Consider the following 15,630-nt stretch of genomic DNA (forward strand, 5'->3'; position numbering starts at 1 on the left):
TCAATGTGGCTTACCTCGAAGCGAGCGTAGAAGCGAGCATAGAAGGCATTTATCTCTATCTCACCCGTCGCTGGGCAGCTCGCGGCTGGGTTTCCCTTTGTAATCTGTGGTAGTTTGCAAGCCCTGCCACATCTGTCGAGCATCAGAGCCGGCATAGTAGGATTCGATCTAGGTCCTGTATTGACGCTTTGCCTGTTTGATGGCTCGAAGGTCGTAGTGGGATTTCTTATAAGCGTTTGGCTTAGTGTCCCAATCCTTGAAAGCCGCAGCAATAGCCTTTAGCTCAGAGCAGATGTTGCCTGTAATCCATGACTTCTGGTTGGGGTATATACATACGGTCACTGTGGGGACGACGTCATCGATGCACTTCATTAATGAAGCTGGTGATGTGGTAAACTCCTCAATCGGATGAATCCTGGAACATATTCCAATCTGTGCTAGTGAAACAGTCCTGTAGCTTAGCATCCGCTTCAATGGACCATTTCCGTATTGAGCTCGTCACTGGTACTTCCTGTTAGAGTTATTGCTTGTAAGCAGGAGGATAGAGTTATGGTCTGATTTGCCAAAGGGAGGGCGAGGGAGAGCCTTGTATGTGTTTCTGTGTGTGAACTAAAGGTGATCTAGAGTTTTGTCAACTCTAGTTGCACAGGTGAGATACTGGTAAAAATGAGGTAAAACAGATTTCAGTTTCCCTGCATAACTTCCCAGAGTCTGCCGTCCGGTCTTGACGATGCATAGAAAAAACAACGAGATGTATATCCATGTCCTCGTTCAGACACGACTCTGAAAAACATAGGATATTACAGTCTTTCAGGTCCCGTTGATAGGATAGCCTCGAACAGAGCTCATCCAGTTTGTTCTCCAGTGATTGCACGTTCGCCATCTGCTATCCACTGCAGCGCCACAGGAGCACTACGGTGAAGGCTTGGAGAGACCACTAGAGTTAATAGTATCAATACCTGCCTGTGTCTATGAGACAGACAGACAGACAGACAGACAGACAGACAGACACAGAGCGAGACAGACAGAGAGCGAGGAGAGAGAGAGACAGACAGACAGAGAAAGACATACACACACACTGAGAGAGAGAGAGAGAGAGAGAGAGAGAGAGAGAGGGGGAGAGAGAGAGAGAGCGAGCGAGAGAGACAGAGATGGGGAGAGAGAGAGAGAGGGACAGAGAGAAAAAGCCCACTCCTCCAGTCAGGGTAGAGACAAGGCGTGGTTTTCCACCTACGCTCTCTAACAAGAAACATTTCCATGATCATCCAAGCAGACCTAGAGTCCCTTCGGGTCCAGTAGCGGTTCAGTTGAAAATATACACATTTCTGGGATACGCATCTCATGCTCAGGACGCAATCATTTCCATTTTACCCTCTGTTGCACAGCAAAGATAAGACACCTGCATTGCCATGCTAATCAGATGAGCTTCAACAGAACTTTATCATTGACATTTACGACTGTTTACCCAACTAATTTCTTTTAACTGCACTGCTGAACTTTTATCAGCAAAATACATACCCTAGGAAAGAGCAGATGCCAAACATGCAAATTCCAAATATGTGAAATAAGATAAAATAACTTAAAACAAAATGGGGAACATTACTGTAAGCCAGGGTGGCAAGACAGTGTTGACAAAATGTACTCCTGGGAATACAGACAGAAATGAAGAATGCTGACATTCACATGCAAAACTTCATTTTGAGTTCAAAAGCCCAGTGGTTTACTTGTGATAAGAGCCTGTGATTGGGATACATTACTAGTAACACCCTTCTCTGAGTTTATGCTTCAAGTATACTTTATCACTCTAAAAACACAGCCAGCTGGGAGCCCAAGCTTATGTAAAAATGAAACATACAAAAAGGAAAAGCACTGAATGTCATCATTAATAGTGGCTATGTGAAATGTACTTTCTGTGTCTCCAGGAGGCTGTACCAATAGGGGGCACTGTGAAACAGTTATGGTCAAAGGCAGCAGTAGGAATGGAGGGTCACAGATAGGGAGAATGGTTAGATCTGAACAAGACACCAATACTTCCCCTGATCTGCACCAATACTCCTTTTTAAAGAGAGAGAGAGAGAGAAAGAAAGATAATATGTGTGTGTGTGTGTGTGTATATGTGCGCATGTGAGCTCACTCTCTATTCATTCTTTGCCTCCATCTCTTCCAGCGTCCCCTTCCTCTACTGCTACCCTTTTATAAATTGAAAGTAGAGACCTTCCAGAAACTCTCCCTGATAATCACACATAAATTAATTAGAAAATGTTTCTTGACATTCTCTCCGCATAGATGGAGGAAAAAAGACTCGGGCAAAGCCACAAAATTAATTGTACGGTATGTGACTTCGATAATTAATTCAATCATTCATTCATGTCGTCTTTAACAACTCCTTCTGGCTTCATGAAGGACATTTCAATCATAGCTGTATCAGGATGTAAAGTGAAAAGTGTTATAGAATGAAGCTACTGTAAACGGTCAGGGCCATGTACAGATTCACTAGCTAGACGTTAGAAGGCCTAAGGAGCTATAATAATAGTGAACAAAGAAGTGAACAACGTGCTATAAAACGTGAGTCCTTTTTCTTACACTGGGTTTTGTTTTTGTTTTTTTGTCATTTAGCAGACGCTCTTATCCAGAGCGACTTACAGTTAGTGCATCATTATTATATATATATATATTTTTCATATTGGCCCCCCCGTGGGAATCGAACCCACAATAATAATAAATAATAATAATATGCCATTTAGCAGACGCTTTTATCCAAAGCGACTTACAGTCATGCGTGCATACATTTTTTGTGTATGGGTGGTCCCGGGGATCGAACCCACTACCTTGGCGTTACAAGCGCCGTGCTCTACCAGCTGAGCTACAGAGGACCACACACAACCCTGGCATTGCAAACGCCATGCTCTACCAACTGAGCTACATCCCTGGTTTGTGTCTGTGCCTAAAAAGAGCAAAACATTTTTTCCATAATGCTGCTTCCTGTAATACATCTATACAGTAATCACGGGCAGTGGTGTAGCGGAGTGTAAATGCAGTTTACCCACCTATTTGTTGAGTACTATTTCACTGATCACGGGTAAGAAATGGGAAGTATTAATGGGCTAACGGAGGAGAGACAATTGAGTCTGCTCTTGTTCCACTTCCTAAAATGGCTACTTTGTTCCTACAGTATTAACGGCAGGTGAAAGAGAACTATAAGGGAATTTAGCTTTTGTTAGAGAAGCACATGGAAAAAGTGTCAGAAATGCCAATTTCCTGGTGTTAATTCATTGAATCAGGGTGTAGGCGGTAACTATTGTATCGACATTCAATCATTCCAGAGATACTTCCCTTTGGGCACACCAAGCCAACAATGCATATAAAAAAAATACTGAGATGAGAAATAACTCTTACTAGCTACACTGCAACCCAACATGGCCAGTCAGTCACCCTCTCCAAGTTCACCACAGTACATGTGACAATGCTCTTTCCCCAGCATGAAATCTCACCACACACATCAGATCTGAACCATATAAAACATTCAGTATAGTGGAGCAGTGAGCTGGAGTGGGAAGCTGGTGTGAGTCTGGCAGCGGAGAGATAGAGGACAGGAGGGGGAAAGAACAAACTGAAATGCAGGGTAAGAAGGACAGGATGTGGGCTAGCACTGCTGAGAAGCCAGGCATCTGATAGGGTTGTAATCACTATGGCACTGTCCCGGCAGCAGGCGCTAACACATCGGCGATGGGAGCAGCTGGGCTGATAGGGCCTGGACAGCACTGAGAAATGTTCCTTTAGATTATACCCCTCGCCTATCAATCATCACGAGGGGAACAGAGTGACACAGAGACAGGACCGGTTGAGAGAGAGTGAGAGCGAGAGCGAGAGCGAGAGGAGGGGGTGAGGTTCAAGAGGAACAGAGATAGACGGGGTAGTTAAAGATGAACTACAGTAGCTCCTTCATTCTAGACAAATACACTAAAGCAGGTCCATCGTTAAATAGTGAGCGTATTATACCACGGTGAAACAGACATGTAATGGCTACCATATTTATTCACAGGAACAGATTTGCTTATGATGGCAGAGTGACAGTCAGCCACACACAAACACACACAGTAGAATTGTTCATGTGACATACATTGGGATGCTGTTGCAGTTTCTTCTCAGCCACAGTGGTCCCACCCTGAGGTTACAGTATAGAGAGAGCAGGTGGTGAACCCTTCAAACAAAACCATACAACTCTATGCATAGGAACTACTTTTGACAATTTCCACTGAAACATGTCCGCAGAAAGAATGGGGTGTCAGCTAGGACATGGAACATTGAGTTTTCAAAATATATATTTTGGTTATTGAACTAAAGTAAGTGAAGTGGATTTCAACGGAATTCCGGTAATGGAATTACAACATGGGTCCCTGATCTGTACTACAGAGAAATGCATAATTATGGATATGAATGTCATTCTCCTTATGTTTCACAAGTTTAGACATGTGTGAGAGAGAGAGAGCGAGAGCGAGAGCGAGAGAGAGAGAGAAGGTTGTCCACTCAGAATATTTTAATACTCTTGGTTTGACCATCAGATGACAGAAAGAGAAAGAAAACAGTTATCAGCTGAACATAACAGTATGCCAGTGGAAGGGAGGACAGTAGCAGGTTACCCAACTGTGGTTCATGACTGTTATGATTTCACATTGTAGGCAATTCAGTTGCAGTAATTCCGTTAACGATTTTTTGGTAATTCCGTTACCAATTTGGTAACGAATTACGAGTTTTAATCACTTAATAATTCATTTGTAAAATCACATCTGGTAGATGTTTTCTAAGACCCCTTTTCCATCTGTTTATCCAGAAATCAAAGCCTTTACTTATGCCAAAATTTTTTTGGGGAAAATGGTAGAAAAATGAATCTATGCCTTAATTTCCCAAAAATATTGACTCTTAGCTTTCATTTGACACCCAATTTGATATGCTCCTATGAACTTCACATGTAGACAGTGGCGTGTATTCATGGATGCCAAGGGAAGCCAGGCTTCAACAAATATTTGACCAATAAATAAATTACAATTATAAAATGTTTATCTTTCGTCTCTTTCTGTCAATTCGCAAGTGGCTGAATCTCACCGGAGAAATCATCAGAGCGAGGGAAACAGCGCCCCCCTGTCCCTCTGTGTAGCCCATGTATCTGATGCTGTCTGGACCAAAAGAGTATAATGCGTTGCCGCCGTAGCATTTGATTGATTGATGCCAGCAAGCATTTGGCCTCCCTTGATAAAAAGAATGAGACAATCAGCGTTGAGCTGAGCTCAACTGTGGGTTGTCCCGGTGCAGCAAAACGCCCTCTAAGGGAGGCCAGTTTGGATTTGGCTTCAGACCAATCAAATCACTTCCTTTGCAAAACGTCATTTTCAGAAAAACTTGTCAGTTTCTGGTCTGCTTGTGTTGATGTCCTGCAGTAGCTAGCTTGCTAAAATCGTCCCTTTCCTAAGTGATGGATGGAGATGGTGATTTGGACTTGTGGTTTTGAATTCTCTGTACAGGCCAATGATTATGACACCGATTCTGATCTAACCATAAATGAATATGTTGTGCCACTGGCCTGAGACGATTGAAGTTCAATATGTAGCCTAGTAGGTGCACATTAACTAGCTTACTTAGCTGGTTCATTGTTGGCTATGCTAGGACATCAGGCCAGCAAGCATTTTAGCTAGGTAGCCTATGTAACCGGTGTTAAATGGCTAGCTAGTTAGTGGTGCGCGCTAGTAGCGTTTCAATCGGTGACATCACTCGCTCTGAGACCTTGAAGTAGTTGTTTCTCTTGCTCTGCAAGGGCCGCGTCTTTTGTGGAGCGATAGGTAACGGTGCTTTGAGGGTGACTGTTGTCGATGTGTGCAGAGGGTCCCTGGTTCAAGCCCAGGTTGGGGCGAGGAGAGGGACGGAAGCAACACTGTTACACCTATGACAACAAAAACTAAAAGTGTGCTGTATGACAGAGCCATAGACCGTTTTGCAAACATGAAAGAGAGGAGGACGTCATTGGCATTCAACTAGTCTACAAGTAGGATGAGTCAACATTTTTGTTTAACTTAGCGCACACACACACAGCCACATTATATTTAGTAACATTGATTGGACTAAATCATTTTTGGTATCTTTAAGTTTGTTTTCAGTGTATTAAACTAAGCATATATAGCCTTGTTGATTTGATGTCTAAATGTTTCAGTTGAAATGGTGATGGAATAGCAGAGGCAGTGCTCCTGCTGTCTTTGTGCTGACTTGCGGTACTCCGTGGTTCTAAATCAGTAGTTGTTTAGTAAACTGTCAAAAACATTAACTTGCTTGACCATGCTGCAGGTGATATAACTGTTTGTATGCAATATTTGCTTTGGGGGGGTGCTTTGCTGGTGACACTGTCTGTGATTTATTTATAATTGAAGGCACACTTAACCAGCATGGCTACCACAGCATTCTGCAGCGATATGCCATCCCATCTGGTTTGGGCTTAGTGGGACTATCATTTGTTTTTCAACAGGACAACGACCCAACACACCCCCAGGCTGTGTAAGGGCTTTTTTACCAAGAAGAAGAGTGATGGAGTGCTGCATCAGATGACCTGGCCTCCACAATACCCCGACCTCAACCCAATTGAGATGGTTTGGGATGAGTCGGATGGCAGAGTGAAGGAAAAGCAGCCAACAAGTGCTCAGCATATGTGGGAACTCCTTCAAGACTGTTGGAAAAGCATTCCAGGTGAAGCTGGTTGAGAGAATGCCAAGAGTGTGCAAAGCTGTCATCAAGGCAAAGGGTGGCTATTTGAAGAATCTCAAATATAATATATTTTGATTTGTTTAACACTTTTTTGGTTACTACATGATTCCATATGTGTTATTTCATAGTTTTGATGTCTTCAATATTATTCTACAATGTAGAAAATAGTAAAAATAAAGAAAACCCCTTGAATGAGTAGGCGTGTCCAAACTTTTTGACTGGTACTGTATGTTGAATTCTGGTTTTGTGATGAAACAAACGTATGTGTAGTTGAATTTATTCCGCCACTGTGTGACTGTTGTCTTTTTGTTGTCACGGCCTTATTGTATATCACGGTGGCGTATGAATGAATGGGTTATAGAGTAAACAACACAACATAGGTGGCTTTTTTTACTGGCTTGCTCAGTGATTTTACCCACGCACTGCGTGAAGGTGGACCAATGAGCATGTACAGTGAGGGAAAAAAGTATTTGATCCCCTGCTGATTTTGTACGTTTGCCCACTGACAAAGACATGATCAGTCTATCATTTTAATGGTAGGTTTATTTGAACAGTGAGAGACAGAATAACAACAAAATAATCCAGAAAAACGCAAGTCAAAAATGTTATAAATTGATTTGCATTTTAATGAGGGAAATAAGTATTTGACCCCTCTGCAAAACATGACTTAGTACTTGGTGGCAAAACCCTTGTTGGCAATCACATAGGTCAGACGTTTCTTGTAGTTGGCCACCAGGTTTGCACACATCTCAGGAAAGATTTTGTCCCACTCCTCTTTGCAGATCTTTTCCAAGTCATTAAGGTTTCGAGGCTGATGTTTGGCAACTCGAACCTTCAGCTCCCTCCACGGTTTTCTATGGGATTAAGGTCTGGAGACTGGCTAGGCCACTCCAGGACCTTAATGTGCTTCTTCTTGAGCCACTCCTTTGTTACCTTGGCCGTGTGTTTTGGGTCATTGTCATGCTGGAATACCCATCCACGACCCATTTTCAATGCCCTGGCTGAGGGAAGGAGGTTCTCACGCAAGATTTGACGGTACATGGCCCCGTCCATCGTCCCTTTGATGCGGTGAAGTTGTCCTGTGCGGTGAAGTTGTTCCCCAAAGCATAATGTTTCCACCTCCATGTTTGACGGTGGGGATGGTGTTCTTGGGGTCATAGGCAGCATTCCTCCTCCTCCAAACACGGCGAGTTGAGTTGATGCCAAAGAGCTCGATTTTGGTCTCATCTGAACAAGATGTTCATTGGCAAACTTCAGACGGGCCTGTATATGTGCTTTCTTGAGCAGGGGGACCTTGCGGGCGCTGCAGGATTTCAGTCCTTCACAGCGTAGTGTGTTACCAATTGTTTTCTTGGTGACTATGGTCCCAGCTGCCTTGAGATCATTGACAAGATCCTCCCGTGTAGTTCTGGGTTGATTCCTCACCGTTCTCATGATCATTGCAACTCCACGAGGTGAGATCTTGCAGGGATCCCCAGGCCGAGGGAGATTGACAGTTCTTTTGTGTTTCTTCCATTTGCGAATAATCGCACCAACTGTTGTCACCTTCTCACCAAGCTGCTTGGCGATGGTCTTGTAGCCCATTCCAGCCTTGTGTAGGTCTACAATCTTGTCCCTGACATCCTTGGAGAGCTCTTTGGTCTTGGCCATGGTGGAGAGTTTGGAATCTGATTGATTGATTGCTTCTGTGGATAGGTGTCTGTTATACAGGTAACAAACTGAGATTAGGAGCACTCCCTTTAAGAGTGTGCTCCTAATCTCAGCTCATTCCCTGTATAAAAGACACCTGGGAGCCAGAAATCTTTTTGATTGAGAGGGGGTCAAATACTTATTTCCCTCATGAAATTGCAAATCAATTTATAACATTTTTGACATGCGTTTTTCTGGATTTTTTTGTTGTTATTCTGTCTCTCACTGTTCAAATAAACCTACCATAAAAATTACAGACGGATCATTTCTTTGTCAGTGGGCAAACGTACAAAATCAGCAGGGGATCAAATACTTTTTTCCCCTCACTGTAGGTGCTCATGGGTCCTTTTCGATGGAAATGCCCTGTATCAACACATCCAATGGGTATAGAGTATCTAAAAGGCAAACAAACCTCTGGGAATGAGTAAGAAATAGCTTATGAATGATAAATATAATCTGATGTAATAGAAAGGTTACAGAGAAGCCATGAGAAAAATGTCTAATAATGAGTGGTTGGCTTTCTATACACCACTCTGCTGTGTGCTCATTATAAGAACATATCAAGAGACCAATATTTCCCTTAGACACACATTCCCAGCCTCACCCCAGGGGGTGAAACACATTCCCTCACCCTATCCCCTCACTCCTACTCCTCACCCCTACCCCTCAAGTTTGATGTCAGACCACAATCGAATGTTTATGATGTGACTGCGACAACTGTCTACAGAAATGTCAATAGACCAACTGTAAACCAGCCTTAACACTGGACACCCCTCCCCCCAAGATAACAGGCTGTCTTTACACAACCACAGTCGCTGCCAACCGGATTACCATTTTCTTCAAATTAGCTGCTTTACTTTGGCATTGCCATTATAGAAAAATGCATCCTCTTTCTCAAAGACAAGCTGTAGATATACACCCACACCTTTGCAGAAATGCATAGAAATGCAAACTGTACCATCACAATCAGTACTCTTCATCCATGAAATAATCACTTTGATTTGTGGCCACAACAAACAAGTGTTCTTGTCCTTAGAATCTTCATCTAGATCAGTACAAACTGATGATTTCTAATACTAATAATAGAGAAAATAGCTACAAAACATTATGCAAATATATTATTACTGCACTTGATACCTCCACTGCCTTCTGCCATTCGTGACACACAAGGAATAAGCTGAAATAACAAACCTCAGAGTAAAACTGCTATTTCGCAACCTGATACACAAGACTCATTTGAATAACGTCTCATTTGATGGATATATCTTTACAGAGAAATAAAAAAAACTTGCAAAATAATAAAAAAGCAAAGCACACAAAGAGCATTTACCAAATAACGTTACTGCCTTTAATACTCTGCATGGTGATAGAAAAAGCTCTGTCACACGGGATCACTGTCTCCAAAACGTCTAAATATAAGGCATGTTCAAAACCTTGCTGTTAGGTACATGAATTTGCTTTATAATTCACATACAACCATATATCATATGTAGATTTAAAAACAGACTTCATAATAATAATTGTCCGAATTTTTAATATAGTCATGATTAAAACGAATTGTATTTAATACGTTAATCTTGGTATACCTGTAAGGAGCCATGTCAGTACTACCTCTGCCTTTTCCACTTTAGTTTTGCTCATCCCTCAGCTCTCCCTCTAATTCCCTCTACGGAGCTCTCCTATAGAGGGACATGCAGATTCAGTCACTCTCTGCAGACAGACAGAAAACCTAACCCACTATACACACACCTTCATATCAGGACCACTCCCTCCCTGCCCCTCACCCACCACCCCCGCTCCCCCAAATAAATTATTATAATTTATATGCCATTGATAATATGCATATACTAAGTCACTCCATGGTCCCTCATAATTAAATATTATAAAAAAATCCACCACGCCTGGTAAATACTAATAATTATTATTATTACGTTGCCATAATAATGTTTTATTGGGGGTCATTTGAATAACTCTGGAGGATAAGGATAGCGTAAAATGCTAGCAAGGCAGGTCTGCTGGGTTTCTCCGGGTCCGATTCTGCAGCTCAGTGACACTCAGTCTGTTCTGTTCTGTATGTGGAGGAGAGAGAGCCAGGAGCGACAGTGCGTGAGCCACGAGGGATTACTGTGACGGCTATTTGCATATCAAGAATTTTATGCAGAGAGGAAAATATCAAACCCTCCAGCCAGCAAGGTCATTCAAAAGATACATTTTTTTCTCTCTTCATAATTTATTTGGCATATCATGCAGCAGGACACATCCTAGATTAAAAAGCCGCTTTACCGTATCATACTATCCCTGCCTGACACTTGTTCCCAGCCACCGCCTTTCATTCTACAACACCACACCCTCATCTAACTCTATATTATAATATATTATATTACACATACAACCACAGACACACACCTCATCTTCCCGATGGCCTGAAAAATATAGCAAGAATATCATTAATTAAATAAATATTTAAACTAGTGTAAGCCTTTTCCTACAGCATCCAACTTATTTAAATATTGCTTATAATCAAAGCATATTTTTGATGTTCATGGTTTTCACTATCAATTAATGCCACAAAGGCATTGTTTTGATAGTTATTGACAGTGAACAGAACAAAATTAATTCAAAATACTGCTTGATAACTATAGTCTATAGTCATATCACTCAGTTGGATGAAAGTGTAGGCTACAATCATACGATAACCACTTATCATATGGTCCTACCAGGACAAATAACACACTAAATCACACTACAGGAAGATAATGTAATGGCTTTCTGGTGGGAAGTGTCGAATTCTATTTTCTAATAACAGGAAACGAATGTGGTCGACAAATATAGGCATGGGAAGAATTAAAATCCTTATTTTCAGCAATTACAATATGAGTCTTCCTTTTGTTAGTGTGAAATATATTGTCTGAGCAGTGGTAATGAACACACACACACAATGCAATATAATTTACAGGAACTAAATTGATTTAAGAAAATATAAAAATCCTTTCTATAAAGAATTGCTAACGTAATAATCATTACCATTATATTGTAAAAATTCGACTTTGACAGAATTGGAAATTACATGAAAAATATTTCTACACTGTAAATGAACGACAAATATTCATGATTGTGTTCATCATTGACTCATTATGGCATAAAGAGAGAGAGAGAGAAGGCTGCGAGGGCCTGAAGACATCATTCATGGAGACAGAATATATCAAATTTCTCACATGAAGCGTGGCTGCCATGACATGAACATCTAGAAAGCACAGAAATTGAGGGCAAGCACCAATCTCTGGCAGACAGGAGCATGACAGTCTGCATTTGTGAGGAGGAAAATAGTTAAGTTGGACAGCTTGTGAGAGTGACAGAGAGACGGAGAGAGGGAGGGGGAAAGGGAGAGTTAGAAGGAGAGGGACCTGACCTGACCAGACCCTGCTCTCTAGTGTAAACCACCCCAAATCCATGTACCCAGACGGACAGCCAGAAGGTAGAGACAAAAACAGATACGTGGCTAGAAAGTTCTGGATCTTCAGTCTGATCCGAAAACAGGGGTAAACTAAGTGACAGTGAGAAATGAGCGGAATGCTAACACAAAGTAGGAGATAAAATACTTTTCCATACAAGCAAATGTTCCTCTCCCAGAGACTTGTGAGAAATCGCTGATAGAGACTAAACGAATGTATGAACAAGACCACGTTCACCATGTCTCAATTCCTGACATTCAGAAGAAGAAAAAAGAGGGAAGTGCATGTCTGGGTTTGGGGGTTGTTAGTGGTGATGGGGGGAGGGGGGGGGTCTTGGCGATAAGAGAAAAATTCAGACCGGTCAAAGTTTCCCTTTTGCCAATCGTGCTCCTGATAAAGACAGTGCCTGCTCCAGTACTGATAGAAGGGCTATCTCTTGCTCGCTCCCCCTCTCTCTCGCTCTCCCGGCAGTTAGTTTGTGAGGAAAAAAGCCTATCACACTAACATCACTGTGCTGCCATCAACCAGTAACCACACAGCAATTAATATCGCTCCAATTACTGTTAAAGGGACAGGCTGGGACATGACGATAATGAAAACATCCTCAACTAAAATAATTAAAACACTGACACATACTCACTGATGGGCACACACACGCAGACAGTTTGAAAATAAATATGAAAGCTAGATCCTGTGGTAATCTCCTTACATGATTTAATCGAACAGAAGAAAAATAAATAACAAAAACAGCCGTGACAAGAAGGAGGAGAAAGAAAAAAAAAAGATGGTAATTGCTTGTTAACTCCCCTGTGTCATGGTTGAATAAATTCCCATTGGTCACATTAATGGCTGCCTCTCCAAAACAACAGCCTGGGCACATCACACCATCTACACAACAACACAGCAACTTAAACACACTCACACTTACTTTACAAAACAAATACACAGTCATCTGTTATGACACAAGAACAAACACATTACACATGCACTACACAATAAACAAGACAAACTAGACATGGATTCACAGTCTCTGACTAGTGGGACAGACAGACAAACTGACTCACCTGGACCCCTCCAATGTAGACAGTCTTCCTCCTCTTCCATCTCCTCCTCCTCTTCAGTGTGTGTTGGACCTTTCTCCTCCACATCATCATCAGGCGCACAAAGGGAGTCATGTGTCCTTGGCTCTGTTTAAATAGGGTATCAGAACAATGAGACATCAAACAACAGGGTTGGTGTATAATATGACATTACATAGACATGAAAATAAACACTGTTCATAAGAGGATAGATGGCCATCCAGTGGCTATTTATCCTCTTACGTCTTTATTCAACCTGTGTGTGTGTGTGTGTGTGTGTGAGAGAGAGAGTTACCGCCGCTCTGATATCGAAGTTATTTCCGGCTGTTTGCAATAACACAAAAAACATTCTGGGCTAATAATGTAGGAAATAACACACACACAAAAAAAATGCAAAGTTGCTTAAGAGCTAGAAGCAGAGCTGTCATGTCTATCGACCCCATCTACCCAGAGGACAGGACAATGTGTGTGTGTGTGTGTGTGCGCAATTCGTCACACTTGAGTGTGTGTGTGTGTGTGTGTGTGTACAATGAGTCTACTCCACACATACTTTCCTCATCAGTGGCGGTTCCTGTCTGTTGATCAAAGCCCTCAGAATAAAGCCTCCATAGCTGTGTAACACAACACCTCAGCACAGAGATGGACCCTTTGATTCTCCCAGCGACACCACAGAGAGAAAACCTCATTAGAGACAATGTCTAGTGATCTCTCTCTCTCTCTCTCTCTGTCGTATAAAGGCAAATCACCTCCAACAAAGAAACAGACGCAGTATACACTCTAATCACCGTCATCAATATCCCTTTCTGTCTTTGATGAAGGTGATTACTGAATCTCTCCCTCTGATCAAAGTGTTCACTGTGTAGGGAGAACTCTGAACCTCCTCTTTGACTTTGGTATCATACACTTTACTTCCACTGTGTTCCTACCTGGCAGAATGGGCTGATTATTAGCCATTAGCTTAAATCAGAGGTACTCTCCCACCCCTGCCCCCCCCCCCTCACCTTCTCCCCCCAAATCCCTCCCCATCACCCCACCCCGATAACACCTCGGCCTTGTGCACAAAGGGCATATTTACCATTGCATTCCTGCTCAGATAAACAGCGATAGCTCTCGATCGATACCAGCCATAAACGTCCGCCCACGTGACACCCTCAGAGAGGTGCTGTTATTAATGTAACAGTTGGAGATTAGATCTGTATCATCAAATAAATCAACTATTTCCTGCCACCTCCTCCCTAACCCCCCCACCACCACCACCACGTCCAACTCTCCATCCCACCCCATACACACACACACACACACAAACAGCCTGTCCCAGCACATCAGCCCCTACACTACTAACCCTCCCTCCCTGCCTAAACAGTCCTATTATTTTCAGCTATAAATCACATTGAATGGCACATTGATTTTATCATGCAGCGCTCAGCTGGGGGAGTGGAGCTGGAACCACAGTTATTGCGTTTAATATTATCAATATTATCTCCCATATCATCTGAGCCGAGGAGGCAGGTATCAGGAGTCGTCGACAGAGACTTTTCTGCCGCCCCCTCCTCCCCCTCTACCTCTTTCCCTCCTTCTCTGCCCCACCACCACCACCACCCCTCCCACCCAACCAAGACAGCCTCCATCAATCTGATAAGCAGAACTTCCCCTGTCACACCTGCAGGGCAAAGTCACCCAATAATCTGAACTTCTAAACCCAGACTCCTCTTTCTCATCCCCAACTCACTGTGTGTCCTCCTCCCTACTGCATTGTTGACCTCTGCTCTTAACTCATGTTCACTCACTGGTGAACTCCACTGGTTCCCACGGAAACAAAAACAGGGATGCTACTTGAGTGCAAAGGCCCTGTGAAGAGAATATTGACTACCATATTTTGTATTAGCCTAATAAGGTCTCAGACAAGGATCCTTGTTTCAGTAAGAGTTCCTGTCCTCACCTGTAGACCATAGATCACATGAAACACTGAGACTAAACGAACATTGAAAGGAAGAAAAGTCACACCACGACAGAGAGAGATGGATTGAGCAGATGAGTAGTGTGTGTGTGTGTGTGTGCATGTGCAAAGGCACATTCATTTTTCAGTGCAAATTAATATATTTGTTTCCAGTCTAGAAGACGAACACAGAGCGGGTCCTTTTACTGGTAGAATGTGTTTTTCTCTCTAAGTTATCAGGCGCTTATCGCCTGTGTCTCTCTCTCCCAGATGGTGGATAAGGGACCTTGCCTTTATTAGCCAGCGCTGGCCCGATAAAGACCTGGTATTGATCCCAGGTTGAAAGAGCAGGTCTGTCAAACACGGCTGATTATCAGAGAGCTGATAATGGCAGCACCGGGCAACCGAGGAACCCGAGAGAGCGCTAAATCAACAAGGTGACGTGTCGCTTCTCCATTCAGTTTGGGGGGAGACAAAGACACAAGAGAAAACACACAAAAATACACGCTTTATTTGGCTCTGAAATGTAATCGACGTTCTATTCTTCTCCCTCACACAGACTCACATTTAATTATCTCATCCTCACCTGCAGCATACAAGCTGAAATCAACACACAACCCTGGGTAATCTCTAATCTAGTCTCGATTAATACCTGACAGAATTTCCAAGGGTTTATCAAACCAAGCCAACCAGCAGATGCTTATCACTCCAGCCCAAAATTTCACAA

General features: G+C 42.6%; 1 protein-coding gene across 2 annotated transcripts in view; it reads right to left on the reverse strand.

Moving 5' to 3' along the window:
- The window catches only part of LOC121531824 (zinc finger protein ZFPM1), a 77,846-nt gene that overhangs the window by 27,964 nt on the left and 34,252 nt on the right, over positions 1 to 15,630 (reverse strand). For both annotated transcript variants that reach the window (XM_041837309.2, XM_041837308.2), the window contains exon 3: positions 12,953 to 13,075. In XM_041837309.2, the coding sequence (XP_041693243.1) occupies positions 12,953 to 13,075 (123 nt within the window). The remainder of the gene's footprint in view (positions 1 to 12,952; positions 13,076 to 15,630) is intronic.

Source organism: Coregonus clupeaformis, chromosome 19 (assembly GCF_020615455.1).
Source record: "Coregonus clupeaformis isolate EN_2021a chromosome 19, ASM2061545v1, whole genome shotgun sequence".
NCBI classification, from domain to species: Eukaryota; Metazoa; Chordata; class Actinopteri; order Salmoniformes; family Salmonidae; genus Coregonus; species Coregonus clupeaformis.